At 40.7% G+C, this 27,749-nt stretch overlaps 1 protein-coding gene and 1 non-coding gene across 13 annotated transcripts in view; one reads left to right on the top strand and one right to left on the bottom strand.

Annotated features, from left to right (window-relative positions):
- TRIM9 (tripartite motif containing 9) overlaps positions 1-9,837 on the bottom strand; it is a 104,695-nt gene extending 94,858 nt beyond the window's left edge. For 6 of the 12 annotated variants that reach the window (XM_074327481.2, XM_019725685.3, XM_019725684.3 and 3 more), the window contains exon 1: positions 8,236-9,837. In XM_074327481.2, the coding sequence (XP_074183582.1) occupies positions 8,236-9,057 (822 nt within the window). In that variant the 5' untranslated portion in view covers positions 9,058-9,837. The remainder of the gene's footprint in view (positions 1-8,235) is intronic. The other 6 variants (XM_088797336.1, XM_088797335.1, XM_088797334.1 and 3 more) reach the window with 3 other exon arrangements.
- Positions 9,838-19,807: 9,970 nt separating this feature from the next.
- On the top strand, positions 19,808-19,911 carry LOC141570987 (U6 spliceosomal RNA). The gene has a single exon (XR_012495412.2). It is a non-coding gene; the product is annotated as a U6 spliceosomal RNA (small nuclear RNA).
- The last annotated feature ends 7,838 nt before the right edge of the window (positions 19,912-27,749 follow it).

Below are 27,749 nucleotides of genomic sequence, written 5' to 3' on the forward strand. Positions count from 1 at the left end.
TCTAGAGATGGGGCACATGAAGAGGAGAGAAAAGTCAGTGATGTTTATTTATTCATGACTAGAAACTCAAGAGACGTTTTCTTGCTTTTCAGTTTAAAATAAATCAGTCAAAATGAAGAAAACTCTCTTTCTGCAGTTCAACAGTGTGTCTATAATCAAACCCAGTTGAGGCGGGGGTGCTGCTGGGGCAGTGGTAACTCTATGTAATGGGAGCAGCATTTGGTTCCCGGTTGGCGGGCTGGTCTGGGCCAGAGGGGTCAAGTTCGGCTCATCTGAGCGGGGCTTGGCAAGCTTAGCTGGGTGATCTGAAGGTCTGGTCTAAGACACTGGTGGTGGGCAGGTGGTGGTGGACAGGAGGAAAGGGCGCGGTGGGGCAGCTGGAAGGCCATGCAAGTCAGGAAGGAAGAGATAACGTAGGCAGAAGGGACTAGGACTAGATTCGTGGCCAACATGCTGCACTGTAAATCAGAGAAGTTAAAAAGATGGCAAAGCCACGGCCAAACAGGAGTAGACACTGTGATGATTTCCCTGATGATGATGTCAAGTGCATGCTGAGCATTCATATTGGATTGTTTTCTGAGTACTCTCACTCTGAAACAGTTCTCAGTTTAAGGCAGGGGGCCAGTTTAAGTTTGGGGATGAAACAGCTGTGAGAACACCCCAGGAAATGTTTTTGGCTGTGAGATGTGCTTTGGGACAAATTAAACATGCTGCTGACAAAACCTAGTAGGTCTCTGATGATCTAGTTACACTGCTGGCGGCCATTTTATAGCTAACTTTTCTTCATGGTTAAAAACTGATCCTGAATGTCAATATGAAAATATTAGCAGAGCCTGGAATGTAACAGGCAAAGCACTACTCCATTCATTTTCACAAATTGTTGTGCTATGTTGTCCCTCTAAGGAGCAACTTAGAATTTTAACCTTTTTTTTGCTTGTCTTTTTTTGCTTTATCAAAAGTACTTTAAAAACAATCTATTTCTGTTCGCCACAACTTAATGAAAAACTCAAGTAAGCTAGTCATTTAGCATCATGTGTACAGAACCTGAAAGTTGTCCAAAGTAGATCCGCACAGTTATTTTTAATTATATTAGTATTACTGACATCTAAAATCATTTTTAAGAGTTATTTACAATAGAAAGGGAAGCAGCATATGTCCAAGTCAATTTATATTCAACGTATGCATGTAAATACTACAAAGCCTTATATTAATTGTTTTTAACCTCTTTGTCTTTGACTTTAATATCTGTTTCAAGAATTAACATAAGATTTAAGTAGGCTTATTAGGGACATTTATCTAGAGGCTGGAATTTTAGAGTAGTCTAATCTGCCTACACAAGAAATTAAGAACACTTAACCTCCTTACTGACATATTGGCTAATCATTGTCTGCGATCCTGTTTCCCAAACTTGCGTGGTACTCCAAACGTTTCCACAACCTAAGGCTCTCAACGGATGAATAGACAGACTACTAAACTCCACGGCTACTAAAGCTCTTATCTTTTAACAAATACATGGCATTATTAGAATGAAACTATATGATTTTATTTTCCTCCCACTCCCAACCCACCTACATACTTTAAAAGAGGTAGCCAAAGAAAGTCATTGCGAAATCACGTTGGGCACCTTCTGCCCTCCTTCCTTTACTTCTACACAAGCGAAGTGAGGGACCACTTAGCTCTGATGTGGCCACAGTCACCTAAGACAGAATAGTAATAGGAGCATTCGCACAAACCACTTGGTGGTGGGAGCATTGCTGGGACAGGAAGCACACTGAGCTACAGCTGCCAGTGTTCTCTCTACTTGTGTTTTCTTTTCCATCATCATCAACTCTATTGCTTCCCTTCCCAAGCAGCTCAAGAAATTGTTGTAGCTAAAATGCAGAAGATCTAGGCAGAGTAAAAGGGCTTTCTTTATTCTGTACTCGGAATGCCTTTCTCTTAGACTGTACAAGAGGTGCTTGCTAGTGCCTCATTGGCCCTATTGCTCTCCAAGGCTTTCTGCTCTGGGCTGTCCACTTGCTGAAGGGTGACAGTAGGACCCAGGTCTGCATCAAGTGAGTCTTTATCAGGGCCAGGGTTAGTGTGAGTGAGGGAGACACTCTCCTCAGTGCAGAATTGAAGGGGATGCCAAAAACCTCAGTAATCAACATATATAATATTTTAATGCAATATTTAAAAAAAATAAGTATCAATGCAAAAAAAAATCTAGGGTGAACAAAGATCAAAATTGTAAACAAAGACAGGATCAATATTACTGATGTTTCCTTTTGACTCAGGCCACAGTACAGCTCAGCATGGCACTGTTACTGATCCTGTCTTTATTTAAAATGTTGATATTTTGCTCCTTGTGGATTCTTTTTACATTCATCTTTATTTTTAAGATATTGAATTACAATATTTTTTTTATACTGAGTTTTTGGTGGCCTCTTAAGTTTTGCACCTGAGGTCAGTGCCTAGTCTTCTGCACCCACCTGACCAAAGGGGTGGCACCATGAGCCAGACAATCATCACTAAACACCTGACTCACGCTGAGCCAATCAGATTCTTTTTCTAAACTTGAAAATGTAAACGAAGAGACACAGAGTCACTAGTTAGATGACAGTGGACACTTGAACTGAAATGTCATGCTGAGTTGGGCTGGAGGAGTCATGTTGGGCCTTGTACAGGCTAAGGAGACCCATCCAAGAGAGAGAAACAGAGAATGGGAGAGCTAAGCATGTGGTAGATTGCACTTTGTTCAAAATATTCTCTACCCAACTCTACAGTACTCCTCTCTTGTGCCTTTCTCTGTTGAAAGAATGTTGTCATGCAGGGACTCTGGTCATGCAGGATATGGTGAGGCCAAAAGGAACACCCACAGAGCCATAGATAGGGGAGTCATACCACTATATTCTCGCTGGCGGCTGGGTTGGAGACACAAAAGCAAACATCCGCCAGTACCCCAATAAGCAGTCTTCCTGCATCCGTCTCGCTGGTGGCCAGGTGAGGCACAGGGAGTAGGATCCACAATCCGCTGTCTGCTTTTCTGCCTGCCAACCAACCAACCAATCCGCGTAGCCACAGCAGTTGTATTAGTGGCTAACGGCTAACCGGTAATGGCTGATGGCCAACTAGTCACACCTGATGGCCATCCAATACCCGAGCCAGCACCTTTCCATATGAGGTTGAGAGCCTGGAAACTGCTCTCTGGGACTCTGTCCCCACAAATGTAATTCCTGAAACATGAACATCAAGTTTGACCACATGACTTGTCTTAGCCAATGGAATATAAATGGAAGTGACATGTCACACCTGAGTAGAACCTTTAAGTGACAGTGAGTGGTTCTGCTTTGCTCTCTTCCCACTGCCATAAGGTTGGCATATCCCAAATATTCTCTTTCAGCCTAAGTTCAAAAATAAGGAGGATGTGGAGGATGGCCATAGCTGAGATATCGACATGAGAAGGAAATTGGTGCTGTTTTTGTAATTCATTGAGATCTGGAAATTGTTACTGCAGGATAACTTAGTCCAAACTGACTGATACAGAGAGAACTTAGTTTCTAGCTTTCTAGTTCCATTCTCCTTGTGAGTTGATTTTGTTTAATTTCTCATGAATTACTCTGAGATCACCTAAGTGGGTTTCTGTCCCTTACAACCAACAATGCCTGATAAAACTGATAAAAATGATATTATTTAAAACTATTTTGTTCTTAATCTTGTAATGAATGCTATCTCGGTGTCAATGTTAAGTTATATGCATACACACTTTGAAAAGGTTTTAGGTGAAAGAAATGCAATGTGTTGTAGGAGTACTGATGGTAAAGGTAAGTTTTGCCTATGCATTATCTTCTTACTTAATAACAGATGGCTGTGATCATTTTCTCTTACTTTATACAAACTGTGATTTGACCTGAAATTCTAATTAACAGCATATTTTCATGGCATATACAGAAAGAACAATTTTTAAAACTTCAAATTGATACCAATATCTTTACTGGAAAATCTGAAAAAAACAGTCATATCAGTTATCATTGTAGCTTTGTTATTGAAAAAGATACACTTGTTTAATACATAAATAAGTCTTTGTGTGACATTCTTATTCCCTGAGCTTAATTCAACTGAGTACTCTCTATGGACCTATAAAGATGTAGTTCACTTTTTTAGGCCACTTTCCAGAGTAGCCTTTGTACTGCACTCTGTGCTTTGAAAGAAGCAAAATACCCCAACCTGGGGGATGAGATTTTCATGTAGTATTTGTTGAATAGTCAGACCATAACTTCTGTTTTATGCAAAAACTTTCTCTTGGGGCAAACTGAAATCAGTAAGTTACAAATGTTTACATTATTTTTTCAAAGTACCTTCACAAATATAGTTTTAGCTCCTTTACATCCTTATGGGTTAGGGAAGCACAGAGAGCTTATGAGACTTGCTTAACATTACCAGCAAGCAAGTGGCAGCACCAGGGGTGGAACCCAGATCTCCCGTCATCGAGTTCTTTCCATTATGTCTCAGTACAAAGAGGAACAATTTATGTCTCTGTACATTCTCCTTAATACTTCTAAGAATGTTTACATTGCACACAGACTGTTCTGATTGTACTAGAGGTAAATTTTTTAAAAATTAAAAAACATGAACAGATGTATCTATTCTATTTACCACAGGAACACCTAGATTATATTGTGTTTACTGTTGATATATAGTTAACTGATTATTTTAGTTACATTAAATAACACATTTTGCTACAGACATACTTGATGCAATGTCACCACAGTACAAAGCAATTTTTTTCCAGAATATTTTGAAAATAAAAGCATAACAACTGATAGTTCATTTTAAAGTGTTTAAATTGCAAATCTTCATCAAAAAAAGAAGCTAAGAAATAACACTTGAGACCAGATTCAGAATCAATAGTTAGGTGTTTAGGATACAAAGGAAAACAAAATCCTTGTTCAAAAGCACAAACACAAAAGAACGGTTACAAATATATTATTGATTCAATGATGGAGAAAACACACTAGGAATTCAAGGATAATGTTAGATTTAGGAACGTGAATTGTTGAAATTACAAAGCAATAACAATTATTCCAATTGTCTATTTGACAGTGTCTACAAAATCATTTTTTGTGTGTGTAGCAATTCTTTATACCAACCAAAGTTGGATAAAGGAATATAGCAAATGCTGATACTAAATAAAAACTGTTACCAGATATTTTATAAGGCCACTTCATGCATTATTTTTGATGGATTTTTGAAGGCCATATATATATGAAAACTATTTTAATTTGGTCAATTGACAACTAATGAATGTTAACCAGTTGTTTTTAAAACCACTTAAAAAATTAACTTCAGACATTTTGTCCTGAGTGTGTAAGATAATAACTTAGTGCCCAAGGAAAAGATTTATTCACAGGATTTTCTTTATCACTAGAAATGGCTAATTAATATGGTAGAATAGTAATGACAACGTTCAGGTCTAATAATCACCTGTATTAACAACTACCTGCCCAACTTTAGGAGAATTACCTCGGGTAATTCTTTGTTCTCTCCTATATTTTGAAGGGCATAAAAATTCTGGCTCATGACCTTTTGTAAAGCTAGAAGTATCATTAACTAGAACATAAATAGAGTGTATGAGAAAATCCAGCGTTTACCATTTACTGCCATATTAAGGAGATAAGGTGGGGGAGTAATGTTTGTTTTTCATGTAACACATGATAAGTGAATGTTAAAATCTGCCATCCTTCTGCCTTATTTTTTCTTGGAAGTTTAATAATCCTGATATTGACAAAACAAAATTATATCTACTTACTATTTTGGAAGAAATGTGCAAAAGATCAGGGAAGAAATGTTTTTTTGTGTGTGTGTGTGTTTTTTAATAAACCAACATAACCTTGCTAGCCTACTTATGTCATGTCTGAAGAGCTTGAATATTATTCTTTTTTGGCAGACATCCAAATTTCAAACAAGTCCACACCACAGTGTCTACTTACACTTTCATTACTGATAAAACAAATGGTTTAACATTTCAAAGCTACTTGGGGCTAGACAGATTTAAAGGTTGCTTTTAGTCTTAACCAATGAAGTATAGGCTCTTCTTCACAGAAAAATAATGCTGTGGTTTGACCATCATAATTAGTGTGTGGCTCTAAGTTCTTTTTCCAGACAGGGTGATTAATTTCTTTGTTCCAAGAATAGTTTCGTCCGGCAATTCAACATAGGCTATAGTTGACTATTTAAGAGTGATATCATAAAATGAAATAACAGTTGGCCATGAACTAAATTTTTAAAAACTGTCCAAATTAAGTGTCACCTAAAAAAAATTAAATTGAAGCATTTTCAAAATAGTGGCATGTGCCTTGTAGGGCTCAAATTTGTGCAGAATTAAATCTCCATTAGGACTAATATGGTTTAACAGGTTATATATAAGAACACAAATGACTGTAAACATGAATCACATTCAATTAATATTGAGTTGAGAAAACCTTCCTGATTGCTGAAAATGGTGATTTTTTTTTTTTCTCTCTGTAAATATCAATGGCCTCTCTTAACAGCTAGCCTTTCCAGTCTCCAGGGAATGCCTGAACACCATCTTTACTGCCTGCCTTATCCTTAGGCTTACAATTAAATGATGTGAAGAAACCCTCCCTACAAGAATCCTAAACTCCTGCCCTGCCCTTCACACCCCCAACTAAGTGGATTATTTAAAAAGTAGAAGTCAAATTTATGCACATCTCAAGAGTGGTTCCCTTCCTTCCAAGCATATGGGCATAACATAAAGATCTCTTTCCCCTTGAAGCTTATTTTCCAGTGGGGGGGGGGGCGGGGAGGGAAGCAATAGATATACAAAAAAACATGATCAGTAAACTATATAGCATGCCAGGTAGTGGTAACTACTATTGAGAAAAAGCAGGGAGGGAACTAAGGAGTGTCTGAGGTGAGTGGCAGCAATTGTGGTCAGGAAAGTCAGCAATTGTGGCAAAGAAGACATCTGAGCAAAGATCTGAAGGAGGCGAGAGAGTGAGCCAATTGGATATGTATATGAGATTTTGAGGAAGAGCATCACAGGTGGACAGAACATCAATGCAAAGGCACTGGGGCCAGAGGTGCCTGGTGTTGGTTGTGGAACAGCAAGAGGGACATTGTGGCTGGAGCAGAGAGAATGAGTGGGAGGAAACGAGGTTGATGAGGCCAAAGAGGAACAGGTCCCGTAGGTCCTGATGGACCATTCTAAGGACTGCCTGAGAAACAAGGGGGATGATTGGAGGATTTTGAGTAGAGGCGTGGCATGACCTATAACGAACGTTAAAGGCACTTTTCCTGAAGCAAGCTTTGGTGTAGGCGCCATCAGAAAAGACCGGAAAGATAAATCTGGTAACAGGTGTCTGAAAGTCTGCACAGACAACTCCTGAAAGAGGAAAAGGGTTGACTCCCAGACAAATAGGTGTGTGGGTGTTTGGGAGGAGGGGTTACCCGGGAAGACACTCCTACCTAGCTTTCAGGCCTCGACCACGCAGAAACCTTCGGTCCTGCTGCTACGTATTCCAGCCACAGGTCCCCTCCGGGAGGATTAAGATAGCAGCCTGCCAGCCGTGTTGCCAAGGCGACCACAGGATTTCCCCACCCCACTCCTCTGCCTCCTGAGAGCATAGCACCTCGACCCGCAAACCCTCTAGCTGGTTCGCAGGGTCTGGGCCAGCGCGAACTCATCAATATTCCTCCCGCCGCGTTTCTCCCGCCCAGGCGGTGACTCACCGCGCCTGCCTAACAGCTCCCAGCCCCCGGCGGGCCGCACCACCCAACCTCCCCCACCATCTCCTGGAGCACCGCGGCCAGAGCCCAGCAGCCAGCTCTGCTCTGGAGGGGCACTGTCGGCCTTGGAGGGGCACTGTCGGCCTACTAGGGCACTAGCGCCGCTCTACCCAGTTACGCAGCGCTTTCCTGCATGCTGGCCCTCAGCCGCGGGCTGCACCTCTGCAGCGAAGAGGGGGCGCCCTGCGCCTACCTCGCAAGCTGCGCGTCCGGGGAGACCTGCTCTAAGGCACCCCCGCAACAACTCTGTGGGGACAGTCAACTCCCCAGTATGCGGTTTAAGATCACCCTGCGATTCCTGCAATGCACCATACGGGGGAAGCAAATGTAGGCACCTGCATTGCGCCCCAGCTGGGATGCACTGTGCGCAAAAGAAGAGGACTTTATGCTGCAAAACCGGAGGATCGGAGGCGCGGGGAGTTAGGGCAGGGTTTTCTTAGGACTCACCTTGTGCAGTTTCCACATGGCCCCCAGAGCCTTGACTTCGTGGCTGGAGTGTTTGCCTTCCTCCAAGCACTGGTAGCACACGGGCATCTTGCACTGCACGCAGTACATGCTGTGATTCTCAAGCTCGTGGTCTGTGCAGGTGGAAACCTTGCGCGGGCTCAGCCGTCGGCTCACGCGGCCCTGGGCCGGGGGCACCAGGCGGTGCTTGGCTAGGGGCCCCCGGGGCGGGTGGCAGCGCAAGCGGCACGGATCACAGTAGAAGACATCGCACTGTTCGCACATGACAGTAGCCTCCTTGGGCGCCTTCTCGCAGAGCTGGCACTTGAGAGCCGCGGCTTTGCTCTGCTGGTAGCGGTCAATTACCCCTTCCAGGACGCGGTTCTTGGGGAAGCCGCGGAGCCCCCGGTCGTCTAGGATGAGGCTGCGGTGGCACTGGGGGCAGGTGATACAGGAGTTGCGGGGCACTGGGGCCAAGGCCGGTGACAGGTGGGTGGCCGGTGGAGGCATAGCCGGGGGGAACACGCGGACGCCGTTGGGGGACTTCTGGCACGGGGTAGTGGGGGCGCTGGCGAAACCCCCGTAGGAGCCATAGCCGCTGTCCGCCTCGCTGTACAGGCTCATCTTGTCCAGGTCCAGGTAGTCATAGTCGGAGACACCGGAGCCTGAGGCCCGACGGCTCTGGGGGGACTCAGACTCCGGGGTTTGCACCAGGATGTTGCGGGCGCACGCCTGACATAAATTGTGAGAGCAGGGAAGGATGATGGGCTCCCGATAGAAGGACCCGCACACGGGGCATTTTAACTCTTCTTCCATCTCTTCCATGGGGACCCGGCTGGGAGCAAGGCAGCGGCGGCTGCAACGGGTGGCTGAGCTGGCGAGGTGGCCACCGGCCTGTCGTGTCCAGCACCTTGGCCAGCAGCGGCGGCGCTGGCAGCGGCGGCGCCTCTTCGCGTAGCCGAGGCGCGGACTCCCTGTGAACCGCTCTCGGTGAGCTACAGCACCGCGGCGCTGAGCGCCACCCCAGGACCGCCCCCTCCTGCCCGCCTAGGTCCCGCCTATTGGTCGGCAGCGACAGAGCGAAGCTCTCATTGGCCACACGCCCCGTTCTTCTCCTCTCCTCCGCAGGCCACAGGGGGTTTGGTGGAGGACTGAGGATGAGCGGAGTCTTTGCTCCCCGCTGCATGATCTCGGGAGGGGGCTGGCGTGCGTTGGCGAAGGGACCCGGAAGAAGGTATTAGGCGGGATGACTCATCCCTCGCCCCCCTTCCTTCCGACCTCCGGTGCAGTCACCCAGGAGCAGGGGGCGTGAGAAACCCCTCCGCGCAGCGAGTGGGCTGGCGGAGGGGGCTGGTGCTTCTCGCCAGCAGTCTGCGTTTGGCTTCCAGCTATGGTCTCTGCGCCGACCTTATCCTTCCGCTGCTGGCAGCCTTGACTGGTCCTCACTCAGGCCTACGTTTCTGTGTGGCAGCCGGGCTTTTGTCCTCCTCATGAACCCGCTGAAGCGTGCCCCTGGCGCTCCCATTCCGGGACTTTGAGGGCGCCGTGCAGGAGCCCTGGCAAGAGCCTCTTCGCGTCTTTCCTTCTCACTCCGTGATGTCTAATGGTATCGGCTCCCTAGAGATTTAAACCACGTGACCTATGTAAAGGCTCAGTACATTGGTTCAAATCTGTGCCCCATTCATTTCCCGCTTTCACTTCGGGCTAGCTCAGAGGCTTCCTACCGTATGGTGTGAACGTGTTTCGGTCCCCTCTTCACTCTCCCTGCCTCCCAAAGCTTGTCCTCATCCCGCTCTCAGCGTCTGACTGAGCTTTCACAAGGCCAGCAGGACCTTTGGTTCAGCTGAGGCAGGAAAGGATTGCCCATTTCTGAGGCCCCTAGTTGAGTAACTAGCTCCAGATGAATCAGGGTGTTACTGAGGAGTCCCAGTATTTGACTCCAAACGGCATTATTCGGTGTCACGTGGCCTGAGCATTTACCAAGGCTTAGAATGCTGGGTTCTTTCTGTTCCCTTAAGTGACCATGGGGGGTGGGGGATGAGGGGGTTTCCTAGTGTCAGTTCTCATATATTAAGCATCCTTCTCCTCCCTCTCCCCAAACATTGCTGGAGATATCTGGTCCTGCCCCTTGCCAGCAGAACTGTTGATTTCATGATAGAGAACAAAAAGAAAGAAAAATCGTTGAGTCAAGTGACATAATGACATTCTGTGGTAGTAACTCATATGAAATGGTTGCCTTTTGCTGAGTGATTCATGAAATAAATAATAAAAACTCAAAGTTCTAAGATATCTTCTAATTTTCCATCTCCCAAAAAAGATAATTTGATGATATGCAGCCACATTTTAAATTTAAAACCACTTTATTGCCCAGAAAAAAAAGACTTTTTATAACCTTGCCCTTGGAAAAATAGTCCAATAAACTAGGTTATCCCTTCAATACTCTTTTCAGTTGCAATGAAAACAGCACTTGAGGGCGGTGGGATGGCTCAGTTGGTTAGAACTCCACCTCTTAACAACAGGGTTGCCAGTTTGATTCCCACATGGGCCAGTGAGCTGTGCCCTCCACAACTAGACTGAAGGACAGCGACCTGACTTGGAGCTGATGGGTCCTGGAAAAAACACACTATTCCCCAATATGCCCCAGTAAAAATTTATAAAAATAACAAACAACAGCACTTGATTACTGGGGGTAAATGTTCTCATTGTTATTTAAAGTTACGTTATCACAAATGCTATAAAATTTACTTTTAACTTATCTTTTAGCTAGTTGCATCCAGAACATCCAAAGGCATATGTATTCTGTTTACATAGAATTTCTTTGTTTGGGTTTGGAACGTTATCTGTATCTGCAGGATACACATACTTTAGGAGTCCCAAGAAAATTTGCTAATAACAGGCAGGTAATTATTAAGAAACTGTTAGAAAGAATTGTCAGTACCGCTCCTAATTTACAACTCTTTCCATGACTTTTGTATGCATTTGGCCAAAAGTCACAGTAACCTTGGGCCAGGGGTTTGGACATTTCAAAGTGAGCAGCTATTACTCTTTTTATGAGTTTGAATTTTGCTTATCACAGTATACCGTGTGCTATAGATTAAATTTTTGTGTCTCCCCAAAATTCATATCCTGAAATCCTAATCCCCAGTGCGATGGTGTTAGGAGGTGGGGCCTTTGGAAGGGGATTAGGTCACGGGGGAAAGATCCTCGGTGTATGGGATTAGTGCTCTTATAAAAGTGGCCCAAGAAAGCTCCCTTGTGCCTTATACCCTGTGAAAAAAAACAGGTCCTCATCAGATACCAAATCTGCCAGCATCTTGATCTTATACTTCCCAGACTTCAGAACTGTGAGAAATAAATTTCCGTTGTTTATAAGCTACCCAGTCTGTGACAATTTGTTACAGCAGCCCAAACTGATGAAGACACCATCTAAGAGGTCTGCTTATTAGCACAAAGCTCATGCTTAGTTCAGAATAAGGGATAGTCTTAGGGAATGTCTGTGATGTAATATGCTTTTGGTTTCCACAGATACTCAATAGAATACAGATTTATAATATAGCCAATATGCAAACATTTGATCTATTATGAAATATATTGAGATGATTTGTTAGACCTCAGGAATTAGACATATCAATCCCAAGAGAGCTCTTAAAATGACTGGCTTTTATTGTGTGTTCACTCTGCTCTAGGCAATGGGTTTATTTATTTACATGCCTTACCTAGTTCAGTCCCTGTAATCAAAAGATGAGGTAGGGGGGCAGGCCTGGTGGCTCAGGCGGTTAGAGCTCCGTGCTCCTAACTCCGAAGGCTGCCGGTTCGATTCCCACATGGGCCAGTGGGCTCTCAACCACAAGGTTGCCAGTTCAGCTCCTCGAGTCCCGCAAGGGATGGTGGGCAGCGCCCCCTGCAACTAAAATTGAACACGGCACCTTGAGCTGAGCTGCCGCTGATCTCCCGGATGGCTCAGTTGGTTGGAGCCTGTCCTCTCAACCACAAGGTTGCCGGTTCGACTCCCGCAAGGGATGGTGGGCTGTGCCCCCTGCAACTAGCAACGGCAACTGGACTTGGAGCTGAGCTGTGCCCTCCACAACTAAGACTGCAAGAACAACAACTGGAAGCTGAACAGAACCCTCCACAACTAAAATTGAAAGGACAACAATTTGACCATTGTTCCCCAATAAAAAAAAATCCTGTTCCCCTTCCCCAATAAAATCTTTAAAAAAAAAAAAAAAAGATGAGGTAGGTACACTTATCTCCATTTTAAAGATGAGTAAACTAAGATAAGCAAAGTACTCAAGGTCGAATATTGGTGAGGCTGGGATTTGAACCCAGGCACATGAAAGTTTGTTTCTTTGTTCATTCATTCACTCATTCATTCAACAAACGCTGAGTTCTACTCTCTGTCAGGCTCTGTGTGTGATAAAATACCCAAAATGATCTTTGTTAGTTTCTATGCTATTCTGCTTACTTTCCCTGGGATTTAAAAAAAATTAATTTCTTTAAAATATTTCTGTAAACTTTTGAAGATTTTTCCCTTCATGTTGCCCTATTTGGCCATAATATACTTTAAAACTGCCCCCGCCCATGAGTTGTATTTAAAGGGAAATAAACATCTGAATGTAATTGATGATATTATAGAAATACTAGGGGATATCTTCTCTCTTCCAGCTGGTGATCAGCCCATGCCCTGCAGCACAAGGATTGATAGCCCTGTAATTTCATTACTCCTGCAGAGACTGCAGATGTTCTCATTTGTGTCAAGTGCCTGATTAGCCTCTGAAACTTAGTAAATTATTCACCCAAACAATGTTCTTTAGCGATGAGCCAAACAAATTTAAAATGTTCTAGCAGTATTTCCATTTTTTTTAAAACAAATGTTTACCAATGAAAAATTTAGGTGGGTTTCTATTTTATGACTACAATGCTTAATAACACAACAGTCTTTTTGATTCTAAAGAACGAACACTCAGAGAAGAAAGAATTCTCTCCCATCTCCCCTCATTCTCTCCTAGAGCCACCAATCTTTAGTACAGCAGGAAAATCAATGAAAGGAGCTGATTGTAGGTGCTGGCCCTTTAAGATTCTCAGACACAGATAAAAATATTCTGTATTTAGTTTGTGATTAATGATATTGCTGAATGTGTTTTGTGAAATTTGTATTGTTTGAAAAGTGATGGGGGTGATGTTCTATTTCAAAAGAAACTCTGAGCAAACTTTTTATGGGGTCATTTAGCCCATTATTTAATTTTATGCTTGCTATATTTGTGACGTCTTTTAATAATTTCCATATTTATTGTTGATATTCCTTTGTCTTTTAATTATGCAATTATTGTAGTAAGAGTATTTTGCCCATTTAGTACTGGAAGATGACCTTATCCAAATTCTGTAGTATTTCTAACTATAAATACTTTATTACTAATACTTTGGAAAGGGTAGACAGGAGACTGGGAAGATGGAGGTTTAATGAATCTTGTATTTAAGGTAAGAAAGTTGGAAGATAAATCCAGGAGACCCAACTTGTGAATAACAGGAATCCCAGAATAGGAAAAGGCACAGATGGAAGAAAAAAAATCGCAATTGAAAAAATAATTTCCTGAATCAAAGAAAGATCTGAGGTTACAAATTGAAAGGATTTTAGAATTACAAATACCCTTGATGAAAAAAGACCCAGCATATACAGATACAATTCTTGAACTCTTTAAGGAAAAAAAAAAATCTTCAAGATAGGTAAGGAGACTTGTTTGTATTCCAATTCCAGGAATTGCTCTTTCCTCTGAAGTTCGTACTGCTTAACCTGGTAGAGGTCCACCCTCTACATATACACATCATTAAACAGCTTTGAACTAGGTTATTTCATTTCTTATAATAAGCATGTTATAATTTCAAAAACATCTAATAAATATTTTTAGAAGAATTTTGAGGTAATTTCTGAAGAAGCGTGAGCCCTTGTACTTGTGATACCTTTTCTCCTATCTAATCGTCATTGACATATACCAGAATTTGGAAGCATCTATTACGTTTCAGATCTTCTATTTTGGAATTCTACTTTATATTTGCTGTTATAGTGTTAATATGACCTTACATTATTTATTCTATCTTTATTTGAAATCATAGCTACTTTCCCCTTAAGCTTCCCCATACACTTCCAATGCCATTGTTCCTTATAACGTTCTCTGGAGCTGTTTGTCTTCCTGGTGAATTTCTCTACATTCTGTATGTTTTCAAATATTGTTTCCCTGCCTTTAAGAAGATGACAGTTTGCTAGAAAAATAAAGGTGCTAGCAGAATCCTTTTCCCTTAGGTGTTCAGTAAACACTGCCCTGGGCTCTTCTCTGATGTTTAAGTCTCAAAGTCAGAAGTCATTTACACCACAATTTCTTTTAAATTTAGTGTTACTACTTTTGGTAATGCTAGAAGACACTAAATATAGGAATTCTTCTCTTAGAATTTTGAAATTGGAAACCTGAAAGACTGAGTATATTAGTTGGGGGTGGGTTAAGCAGAAAGGTCATGAAGCGTACTAGAAGCCAAATTAGCCAGTATAGTTATATGGAAGCTAAAGTTTTGAGGAACATGTCTGGCATGGTAGATGTTTCCCGTACTTAGCAATATCTAGGTCTCTTTTCTTGCCTGGGCTTATGGGGGACTATGCATCCCAAGCTTTTGTTGTTAGACAAAACTTTGTGACCAGTTCTGGCCAAAGAAATGTATGCAGAAATGATGTGTGTTACTGAGTCCAAACTGAGTCAGTAAAAACCTCCTGCACCATGTTATGGAAAATGTGTTGAGATTTTGTTAAAGCATAAGATCAAAGCTGCCTGGATTACTGGCTCTCCACATGGAAAACAGCGATCAGAATTGTCCATTCACTGCCTGGAGAACAACAGAGGACAAATTAACTTTTGTTGTGTTAAGCCAGAGATGTGAGGGTTTTGTGTTACAGCAACATAGTGCTGCCTAACCTGACTAAATCCAGTAGTAAAGAGAGAGAAATGGAAGAGATCTGCAGAGACCAGTCATGAGAATGGCCCTTGAAAGCGATGAAGTAGCTTCATTATTTCTTAATGGCTAATAGTTCCCCCTAGACCTAGCATTAGTTTGGTTTCTGTACTTGTAAGTCCATGAACATATTGGTAACTTTAAAATAAATTTAATTTTTCTTGGTTATCTTAAGTGTGCTTTCTTTCCTTGCAATCAAAAGACAAAAATCAAATTATTCAGTTAGTCACATTTTAATCACTCACATACATCTTCAGGACCTCTATTGTCTCAGATGCTATTGGTGCTCTGTCTGTCCATTTTTCCTTAGTATAAACCTCTTCATGCGGAAGGCTGCTTAGTGCAGAAAGCTGTGAGCTTTTGATGGATTTTCCAGCTGAGGGGGCATGCTCAGCCAAGACATGGGGAAAGCCAGAAGGGCTGGGGAGTTAAGGCCCCTGGATGCAGCCCCAACCAAGATGCTGAGAAGGTGAAAGTTTGGGTAAATACCAAGGTTCCTAATATCTCCTGGATGAGATGATTTTGCGACATGTTCCTCACTGTCTCCCAGAGTTCCCCAGTGGGATCAGCTCAAGTTGCCCAAAGTAACTTGGTAACTCTCCTTTTATTGGCAACCTCTGTCTTTTCTTCCTTCACTTCCTTAACACAGTTCCTTAGGATCATACCCCAAATAAAATGCTTACACTTAAAATCATGTCTGAGTGAGAAGAATACAAACCAAGGTGACAATTTTGTGTGCGTACGTAGGCCATGACGGGAAGCTTTATCTCATAAAGTTGTTATTTATTCCTTCATTTTTAGTGTTTTGCCCATTCTGCCTTTTATATTAATTTCAGCTCCAGAATTTTCAGTGTGTGTGTGTGTGTGTGTGTGTCTTCATTTATATTGTGTGGGAGCTGATGAAGCTTCACATCATAAGTATCTGGTGTATCAGTGACTGCACATCTCTGAAGATGCAGACCTGAGTCACATTTTGGGATCTTCTTTGTCTCTCAGTCTATTAATGAGTATCTACTAAATGCTTATGGGGAGCACTGCATTTTATTTGCTGCTGTTTATTTATTTTTAAACCTCTATTTTTATTGCTTTAGTTAGTGTTCTAGGGGAATTCTGTGATTGAGCTATTCATAATTATATGCCCTGGTAGGTTCTTTTGCTTGTATAATAGATATGCTTGTGAAAGCATATGAAGATTTTTATCAGGTCCTGCAAGAGACATCACAGGACATTCATGGAAGCTGTCACATCCAGGAGCATCAATCCAAATTCCTCCATGAACCCTAAATTCAGAGGATTAGAACATTATTATTAGAACATTAGAACCCTAAATTCAGAGGATTAGAAGCTTTTGTCTTCTTTCAACAGTAGAGTATAGACTAAAATAATTTAAAAAATAAAACACACTGACTGGTCATCACATTGAGTGACAAATTACAACGCGATGAAAAAAGAGAAAGTCAGATGCAAAATCAGTGATGTGAGGAATCACTGAATCAAAGATTATGGATGTATACTTGCAAAACAAGTTTATGCCTAAATAGCTAAGCTAGTCTAGGGAGTGAGGTCACCTGAACAGTGAGAAAAGCTTCTTGGAGATTGAAGGGTACAATACAAAGGAAATTAAGTGTGGTGTTCTCTTCTACCCTCATGATTAACCATGAGTTGTCAACATAGAGAGGCTAAGCCAAATAAACCTATTGCTTTATCGTTACTTGAGAAAAACAGAAAACAAATACATCTTTACTAGGTGGGTAAAAATATACATCTTCGCTAGTGATTTAGTCTGTAAAAATATATATGCAATAAAGTTTCAGTTATACCATTTATAATAACAGCAAGTCAGCCTTTCTTTTCTCTTCTGCTGGACAATGGGGGAGGTACCAGGTTAACAGGAGCTAAATGAACGTATCATTGTGGTAATTTCTGTTCTGATGGAGATGTTGAGAAATAGCTTTCTGCAAGGCTCGTGTAAATAGCCATTCACAATAAAGAATCTTACTTCAATTCAAAGCAACTTATCTTGCTTACATTCTTCTTGAAGAGGAAATCAACTATAAAAGAAGTCTAGAAAATCAAACCTCTTTCTGTTTTTCTTTTGTTAGTGTCCTTTTCCAAAGATTTGAATGTTTATTCTCTTGGGGTCAATTCTGGATATTGGGAGGTGTTGAATTATATGGCTAATGATACATTTTTAACAGCCATGCTCCAGGAACTCCCAGAGGTCTGATGTGAGAATGGAAGCCAATTCTCCCCTCCTCTCAGCCTCTCTGCTAAGGATTTCTTGAATCTATTGCACAATGGGATGAACTGTATTGCACAGGGAAGTAGATAAGAGATAGTAATTGAAAAGGGGTGGTGTAGTGGGTTTTGGAGGCGAGAGCCTAGGGAACAAGGAGGACAGAATAGAACATACAGCTGCAGGATGGGTAACATTACAGACTCAAGATTAATGAATGGAGACATCTTGTGCCAGACTGGGACAGAGAGACAAAGAGGGGACAGTTGTCTGCTGCTGGGAAGGAATGGCCAGGGGTAGACTGTCTGTGTACATTGAGGACGAGACTCAGAGGGAAGACTACATCTGGTTTTGTATTTTGGTGTGATGTGCTTGGCTGGTTCAACCTCAGCTTTACTTCTATTTATTGATAAGCGTGTGGGAAAAGCCTTACAATAGGCATTGAGTGGTAATGTGCTCACTTCTAAAATTCCTGATCCCAGAAGTCCAAAGCGGCTCTGTTCCTACTTCTTGTTGGGATATAAGGCAACATAACATACACTGATTTTGCAGAATGCCTTGTGGGTAAACAGATTTGTGATCTGTTTCATACCTGTTTTGTAAAGCTGTGAGCTAGAAGAAATACCGTAAATTTTAGTGATGTCTTCCCTCCCTATGTTGGGAGTTTGGATTGCTAGAGAAACCAGTTATACTAAAAATTATTTAAATGTCAAAATTCAGAATGTTTACCTGAATTTTAATGTGCCTGACCACAAACTATTATTAGATAACTATTCTGAATGTCAAGACATTTACTTGAGCACTTACGTTTAATAGGCTTTCTCAGAAAATAGAAACAAATTGCTTCGTTATTAGTATTAATGGTTTAATAAACTATTTAACCATAATCATCCATATTTCTATAAGTTTAAAATTGATTTCACTTGTTGGTGCAGACTCTTCTCTGCCTCTTTTATTGCAGGATGGACTTTAGTTATATTTTTCTACAATTCCTATCTACATTTTGGAGACCAAGTCCACACCTATAGCTTCTGATGGCACATGTATAGGAATTGAGGGCCCCTTGGGAGTGTGATCCAGTAATAAATAGTTTTGGAGTAGTTACTGTGTAAATACAAGTGGTAATACAGAAGTGCTGGTTTCCTCGATCTGTCTCCAGTTAAAATTCCAGTACAACAGTAATAATAAATAGTACTTTATGAAGTGCTAAGTGCCAGGTAACATGCAGACACTGTGCCAACTGTCTTCTCTCACAACCACCCATGAGGTAGGCATGATATCATTTCTAGTTATGGCTGAGAAAACTGAAGCTCAGAGAATTAACTGCCTGAGGTTTCAGTTACTAAAGGGAAGAGTTGTGAGTCTAACACAAATCTCACTGATTCCAAAGCTACTTGTATTAGTCTGCTCAGGTTGCCATAACAAAATACCACACCCTAGGTGGCTTAACAGAAATTCATTTCCTCACAGCTCTGAGGCAAGAAGTCCAAGATCAGTGTCAATAGGATTGGCTTCTTCTGAGGCCTCTCTGTTTGGTTTATAGATGGCTGCCTTCCCTTTGCCTTCAGATGGTCTCTTTGTGCTTATCTCTGTCCTGATCTCCTCTTCGTATAAGGAGGCCAGTCATATTGTTAAGTCCCACCCCAATGACTTTGTTTAACTTTAATTACTTCTTTACAGCCCCTATCCCCGGATACAATCACATTTTGGGTTACTAGTGGTTAAGACTTCAACATATGATTTTGGTGGGCGGGGGACATAATTCATAATGGTCTTTAAGCCATGAAGTCTGTGTATTACCTATAAGAGGACATATTAACCCGATAGACATTTCCATTCTGGTATGAATTCGATTTTCCCCAAGAAATTTCCTGTAGGAGGAGTCTCATGATGAAACTTAAGGAGAAAGTTGAGGCACCAGGTCCTTTAAAGAATGAAGAAAAACCACCCAAAGCGGGAACAAGAAAGAGGACCTGAGGATGCTGGAGACCTGGCATCTCCTAATTTGCTGTTTTGGGTTGGGCCAGACTTACAGAAGTCAATGCAACATGCGCAGTACTTTTTATTTTTCCTTTTATAGTTTGTCTCTCTAGCTTCTTCACATTGTTGTTCTGAAAATGTCATTGCTATCCACTCAGTCTGGCAGGTTCCTCAGCTCTTAGAAAAAGCTCTAACTAATCCCACTGCTACTTCGAAAACAGTGCCACCCCAAATAGTGATGACCTGCTAGACTCTCTATCATTTAAAAATAAGTCATTAAAATGATAGAACTCTGCTGATACGGACTGGAATCCAGAAATTGTTAGGAGGTGTTTGGAATGTTTAATATAAGAATTCCAAAGTGTGCTCACTTCGGCAGCACATATACTAACATTAGAACGATACAAAGATTAGCATGGCGCCTGTGCAAGGATGACATGCAAATGTGTGAAGCGCTCCATATTCTTACTATATTGCACATTTGAAACTAACATAATCATGTATGTCAACTGTAATTGAAATATAAAACATTATGAAAAAAATTCAAAGGAATCAGGAGATGATGTTTCCTGGTGAACTCCCAACTTCCATCAGAGCTGTGTAATCTAAAGGAATCCATCAGAAAGTAAATCAGAGCCTGCTCACCTCCTACCTTCCGATAGGCCTGATTTTTATAACCTCTCAGTAGCCAAACCTAATGGGAGGAGGCAGGGTCTCCCCTCTACCCTCATCTATCAAGAGCAGGTCTCCCATGACTTCCTCTCCTCCTTTCCTGCTAGTGAGTTTGTCCATGGATATATACTGCCGATTTCGCCACTTGTCCAGACGCAAAATTAACTACCAATTTACACTTGGACACCAAGCTCAATGTTAATAATCCTGCTTGACAGGCCTGTTAAGAGCTTCCTGAATTAGGAAAGGCTAATAGATTTCAGTTTGCACAACAATTCTGAAAGATTTATTGGTGGTAGTTGTCTAGGCGAGGTTGGTGTTATAAAGGTTGTGAGGAGTTTTTTTTTTTTGAAAGAAAGAATGGTATCATCAATTAGTGAGGTCTACCATGGGAGAGGAACCAGTGGCTCAAGTCTAAATTTTCTCGCATCATTAATAAATTCAGAGTTACAATATATTGAGATCTTACCTTGTGCCGGGCACTGGGCTCAGCCTGGTACATTCATTATCTCAGTGAATCTTCTCAACCTGCAGGATAGGTGCTATAGATCCCCTCTGTAAGCATCAAGAAATAGGCATAGTGGAATTAAGTAACTAGCCCACGATCACCCAGCTAGTAAGGGCCAGAGCAGGAATTTGAACCCTGGCAGTCATGATGTAGACTCCTTGCAACAATACTTCAAGTGAGTGGATTAGGATTTGAGCTGAGGCTGCCACAGGCAGAGCTCAGGTGCTCCAATCACAATGAGACTGCAAGGTACCACCAAGGACCAGGGAGCCCCACTTCCTTAGATGTGCTCTTGATACAGCCTTTCTGGCTTGGAGATGAGTGGAGATGGGAGTGGGGTTTGAGGGAGGAGGACTTGTCTTCCCAAAGTTAAGTCCACACATATTTAATGTGCACCTGCTCTTGTCAAGCATTTGAGGATGTAGCAGAGTTCCCTGCCCTTAAGGAGCTTATGCTCAAGTTGAGGGAGACAGGTAGTAAGCACACAACATAACTTCCAGGTCCAGATTCATGTTGTGGAGAGGCTTAAACAGGGTTACGTTTGAGTGAGGGGGGAGCTGCTAATAGCTGGGGATGAAAGCCTCTTGAGAAAAAACCTGAAAGATGGAAAAGAGGTAGCTCTGGGGAAATCTGGGGACAAATGCCTCAGATAGAAGGAGTAGCAAATGCAAAGACACTGTCATATAAGAAACTTACCATGTTGGAAGGAAAAAGGCTCATTTGCCGTTCATTACCTTGTTCAAGTTCAATGACATAGCAAAGGGGCAGGGATTGCGTGGGGTTCTCCTGTACAAAACCACTTAGTGGGGGAGACAGAGGCAAAGTGGTTTGCCCTCCTGCTTCTCTTTCCTCCTCTCCACCCTCTAAATGTGTTTCACTGATAAATCAGTGAGGGGTTACACACGCCAAAACCTTCAGCTTTGGGAAGGACTGAATTAATTTGTTTGGAAAAGCATATTAATTTTCTTTTAGAAAGTGTGTATTGATAATATAATCGTCACACACTGATCACACTAGGAGTAGACAGAATACTTTTATTAACACAATTTAGAGAGTTTAACTTTGTAGAGAACAGGTTGGAAAATTCAAGAAAGGGGGGAGTCATTTTTACTTGTCCTGCTACATTTTTTCTAGACACATTGTCCTTTGGATGTGCTGTACTTGGACGGACACCTCAGGTTTAGGGACTCAGTGAAATTACAGGACGTTTTCTTTCTTTGGCTCTTTCCCAACATTGATTTGAGATTGATTTATATTAGTTTATGCATTGTTTTAAAGTAAAAGAATATACATGTATTTCATGATCATTATAAATAGGACTATTGGCTAAAAGCCTGAATTGGCCTTTGCAAAACGGCTTCACCAATTTTCCTCCTCAGATGAAATGTCTGGCATTGCTGTTCCACATGCCTTTACTTATTTACGAAGCTCTTATTAGGTCTTCACTAGGTGCCTAACTATATGTCCAAATTCTATGGGAGCCAAAATTGCAAGCAGAGAAGTCAGTGTTTCTACCCTTCAGAAACGTGCTTTTAGTTGGGGAATGGTTTTATAAGTATTTGAAAGAGCTAAGGAGCAAATCTAGAGCAATTCAGAAAAGAAAGATTGTCTAGTACATTATAGTCTGTGGATCATCTTCATATACCTTCCTTTGTTTCATCCCCATTGGTCTTTCGATGCCGTGTTTCTCTGAAAATAAGACCTAGACGGACAATCAGCTCTCATGTGTCTTTTGGAGCAAAAATTAATATAAGACCCAGTCTTATTTTACTACAATATAAGACCGGGTCTTATATAGTATAACATAAGACTGGGTCTTATATAATATAACACCAGGTCTTATATTAATTTTTGCTCCAAAAGACGCATTAGAGCTGATTGTCCGACTAGGTCTTATTTTTGGGGAAACACGGTAGTTATTAGTACTACCCCCATTTCACAGATGAGGAAACTGAGGCTTAGAGGTCAAATATTCAAGACAACTAATAAGGGTCCAATGCAGGACACTGCAGTAGTTAAGACCATGGGCTGTGGGATCAGACAGATTGAGTTTTTAATTTTGGTTCCAACTCTTACTACTTTTGTAAACTTGGGCAAATTCCTGAGTTAACTCATTTGTAAGGATGACAATAGTATTCACTTTCTACAGGTGTTGTATTAAATGAGAAATGTGTTGATGATGCTTAGTACAGGGTTGGGCCCACTTTATGCACCCCATGAATGTCGCCTCTGCTATGAGGAATTGAATCCTAACATTGCTAGCCTCTCAAATACAAGGCTTTTCATGTAGTGTGGACTCCAGTGTCTTCCTCCTTAGGTTCAAAATATGGCCCAGCCACTTACAAACATGACCGTTACTTAACTGCTCGGTGTCTGTTTCCTCACTTGTAAAACGGGGATAACATGGTGGCTACCTCATAGGCTGATGTGATGATAAAATGATTTATTACATATACAGCACTTGGAACAGAAAGCTCCCTAAAGGATGAAAGATGGAGGTGGGCTGAGTTTAGCTAGGAAACCTTCTTCTAAGCAGTACTTACCACTTACATCCTGACTGAACAAATGCCTGCAGGAACTGAAACAGCACATCCAGCTAATCACCCAGCTCGCATAGTTGGGGGAGGCATCAGGGCTAGCTTTGCAAACCTACCTCCACCGCCTCTCTTGCACCTGTCAAAACTGCAGAGGCTGCTGAGCAACACATAAAAAAATCTCATTTGCAACAGTCATTTTTTTTTCTACATACATCAGTCCACACTTGAAGGAGGCAAAACACATTTGAGAATTCCCATTCCGCAGAGAGGGTATGAACTTGTCAGCTTGTTGTGTCAATAGGCTTGATGTCTGAGCATTGTTGTCATCGGCGGAGCTGCTTGTTATCTGCCAAGCTTGATTGTTTCCCTCTCAAGTGGGAACTGGAACCTTCTCTAACAGGAGATGGAAGCTTTACCAATTCCCAGATGTAATTAAAAGCCGCAGCCCTTGACTTTGTAAAGTGGAAGCTTTGGTCTCTGTGTGTCCTCAGCTGCATTTGGCCCCGTGGCCCTAAGACTCTTACCCATTTCTCTTTTCATTCTGTTTCCTTTTCATTCCCTTTCTCCTCTTCCAGGGCCTGTCTAATGGTGACGGGAATCAGCTCCATTTTGTTTGTCACTCTATTAGTATTTGTCACATTAAGTTACTACTTGTTGCACATCTCTCAGGTGCTAACATACATGACCTTGCTTAGTTCTCAAACGACTCCCTGAGGATTTGAATATCCACCAGCTCAATGCCAGAGCCAGGAATTTAAACCATGATGCTTGCCAAGAGTTTGCCTCTTTTACCTGTAAGTCACAGATGTTTTGGTTTTTGTAATAGGGGACTGGAATTTAAATTACATTTGGACAACTAAGAAGGGTCAAATACAAGCAAGTTGTAGATTTAATAAAAAAGAGGAGGAAATAATTCTAGATCCCGAAATTAAATTAGATGAATCCTGCTGGCTTCTTACAAATGTCATTCAAATGGGTTTTATCAAAATCTGACTGGGTAATAAGAAGAAATGGGAAGATCTCTGGCTTTGGAATCAGAGCCATGTGGGATCCAATTCTGACTCCATAGGTGGTCTTGAGCAAGTTATCTTGTCTATTCAAGAGCCTTAATTTCCTCAACTACAAAACAGAGGTAACATACTTAAATTATCGTGTGGTTATGAGGACTAAATAAAATACTATATGTAAAGCACTGGGCTCATGGTTACTACCAAATTAGTTTATAATTCCCTCTCTTTGAATCACACAACTCTCTTTGGTGGACATAGAAGGAGATACTTTTCAAAAAACCAGAACATGAATGTGATTTTATTATAAAAGAAAACAGTCTTTGCCATGACCTGTACAGATAAAAATAAACTACTTTAGAAATTAAAACAAAGGAGACTAATGAGGCTATATATATATATATATATATATATATATACACACACACACACGTATATACATATATACATATACACACACATATACATACATATTATGTAATTGTATATATTTATAATTTATAGACTTATATATAATTATATATATTATATATGTAACATATATGTGTGTGTATATATATATATATACATATACATACATATATATATAATATATATAATAGTGGTATCTTGCCATTAAGTAAGAGTGATTTTTCATTGCCATTGTAGCTGTTTCAACTAATTTTTTTGGAAAACACTGTCAAATAGCAAAAGAGACTGAATGAAATTAATGGAATTTTCAGCTTCTTAGAGGAAGCTCCATTGGTATATAGCTTAATTGCCAGGAGATGTAAGGGTACATTTTGAATATGGGCAATGACCTTAGGAGATCAGATTGGACTTAGAGAAAGCAATTTGAACTTAGGTCATTTTACTCTGGAAGGTTCAGGTTTCTTGTTTAATGCTCAGTGCAAAGGTTGACTATCTTAGAATACAAATGATGCAGATGTGGGCATTTTGTTGTTGTTGTTGCTTTATTAAATATAAAAAGGGTATACTCACAAGCCACTCCTTGGTAAACTAAGAATCATAAAAAGTAACTTGGCAATGTTGCTTTTTCCAAAGACTGGCTTTGGGGATAGTTATTCTGAAAACAGCTCACTATACAGATTACACAGAAGAAAGAATTTTCATATTGTAGGTGAAAGCAATAAACAATAAACCAAGGGAACTAGGCTATCAAAATTGAGCAAGCTTTTCTAAGATTTTAACACTTTTCATAGTTTTTCAGATTTAGATTTTATAAACCAAGGCAAATAAAATTTATTTCCAGACAGGAAGTAGAATGGTGGCTTGCCAGCATCTGGGGTGGGGGTGGGGGTAGGGGTGGGTAGTTACTGTTTAATGAGTAGGGAGTTTTCAGTTTGAGAAGATGAAAATTTCTGGGATGAATGGTGATTATGGTTGCATAACAATGTGAATATACTTAATGCTACTGAACTGTACACTTAAAGAGGGTTAAAATGTTAAATTGTTTCCAGGGTTTGTCATTCATTATGTTCTTTCATATTCTGGAATAAGCTCATACTTGATTTTAGAAACCATCTCAGGGCATCTGCAATATCAGAACTAATTTCAATTTTATAATAGTATTAAGATATTATTAATATATGATGCATTCGTTGTTTCTATCTTCATACAATTCAATAAATATGAATTATAAACAAAACAAAAAAAAGCTGTTTAATTTTAGGCAAAAATCTAATGAAAATGTCAATTTCTTGGTGGAAACAGAATAACACTTTAAAACAAAGATATGTTTAATGAGTATTCAAGAACGATTTTTCTTTCTTTAGAGGTACCATTTATTGTGTCCTCTTGGCAACTTCTGCTATGTCAATTTTAGGACTAGCATATGGAAGAATTATCAGATTTGTTCCATTAGATAGATGTGATTTAGCCTTTGGTTTTTTAAAGCAAATGGCTTGATGATTTTCACAAAGGGAAAGACATTTTGCTTGTGTTAAATGACTAATGGTACAATTTATTTTACATTATCAAAAAAGGAGAGTAATTGACTTGAGAGCTTGTTTAGAAAGGATTTTTGAAGCATTTCATCCTCCAAGAATGGTGCACCCAAAGCATTAGTGAAGGTTGTAATCAATCCTCCTTTGTTTCAGAGACTTGAAGGTGGTTAAAACAAAACAAAACAAAAAAGACAGATTCTAGAAAAGGCACTGAGCAGAAAGAAAAAGCTGATGGATTTAAAAGTTAGAGTTTTAGAATGTTAATATTTGCATCTTCTCCTTTTTGTAGTATGTATTTTCCATAGGCTTTTAAAAGTATAAATGTGAGGACAGCGTATGAAATCAATTTGTGTTGTATACAACTGCAAAAAATGCTTGATGTTGTTTCAAGATCAAAATGAAGGCATATACACCTCCATCTGAAAAGCTCCTGCTTTTTTTTTTTTTTAAACTTTTCTTACCATGGTAATTGATTGTGCATACACCTCTTTCCCCTTTATTTGAAACCAGTTCAGTGTTAACTGAGGTCCTGAGTCACTAATGAAACGGAGATGAGAGAAAAAAGAAACCCCCACTCTGGTGGCTTGAGGAATTCCTCTCCAGAGATTTTTCTTTCCTTTGCTCACAATCACTATCCTCTTAATTGCCACATTGTTGAACGTAATGTAGCTCGGTTTTAAAAAGATTAATGGGGGTTGATTTAAGAAGAGTAAAAGAAACAACTACATCATAAAAAAAATTCTAGGTTCAATAAGATATAATTATATAATTGATAATACAGTATCCTGAACTTAATGATAGATTGTTTCTAAAGATAGTGAATGCTACGGTAGTTAATAAGCACAAGTAGCTTAGGAATATATACATATTTTTGAAAAAGGTAAATTGGCAAATAATGTCAGTTAGCTATTCCTGTATAACAAACAACTCCAAAATACAGTAGTTTAAAATAACCACCACTTATTATTTCTTATTAATCTACATGCCGATTGGGTGGTTCTGCTAATCTTCACTTGGTTTGGCTGATGCTTTGATTTTAGCTGAGACTGAATCACTAGCTTGACAATTAGCTGGCAGTTTGTGGCTCTAGGATGGCTTCAACTGGGATGGCTGGGTTTCACTCCACATATCTCATCCTCAGCAGGCTAGCCTAGTCATGTTTTTTTGGCAATCACAGGGGTCCAGCAGAAGCTTTTTTCAGGCCTGTGTGTGAGTGTGAGTGTGAGTGTGAGTGTGTGTGTGTGTGTGTGTCAAAGTTTACTATTTTCCTATTGGCTTAAACAGGTCACATGGCCAAACCTAGATTCAAATTGGGCCAGAACTAGAGTGGCAAGTCAGAGGGCATGCATAAGAGGGGACATTGATTGGGACCATTAAGGCAATGACTGTGGAGGCCATTGATTGGGACTTTAACTTCTCTGAAGTTTAACTTCCCTGAAGTTAAAGTTAGTGAAAATGGATCTGGTGGGCAACACCTTAGCATCTACTAAAGAAACCATTATTAAGATGTGGAATAACCTGAGAAGGCTTCCTGTAGGAGGAGAATGAAGGGAAACCCATTTCAGGCGTGTAAAAGCTGTATTGTAAAAATAAGCCATATTTAATGGAGATATAATCATTTATGTTACCAATTAA

Source organism: Rhinolophus sinicus, chromosome 3 (genome assembly GCF_057876585.1).
Source record: "Rhinolophus sinicus isolate RSI-liver-muscle chromosome 3, RSI-T2T, whole genome shotgun sequence".
NCBI lineage: Eukaryota > Metazoa > Chordata > Mammalia > Chiroptera > Rhinolophidae > Rhinolophus > Rhinolophus sinicus.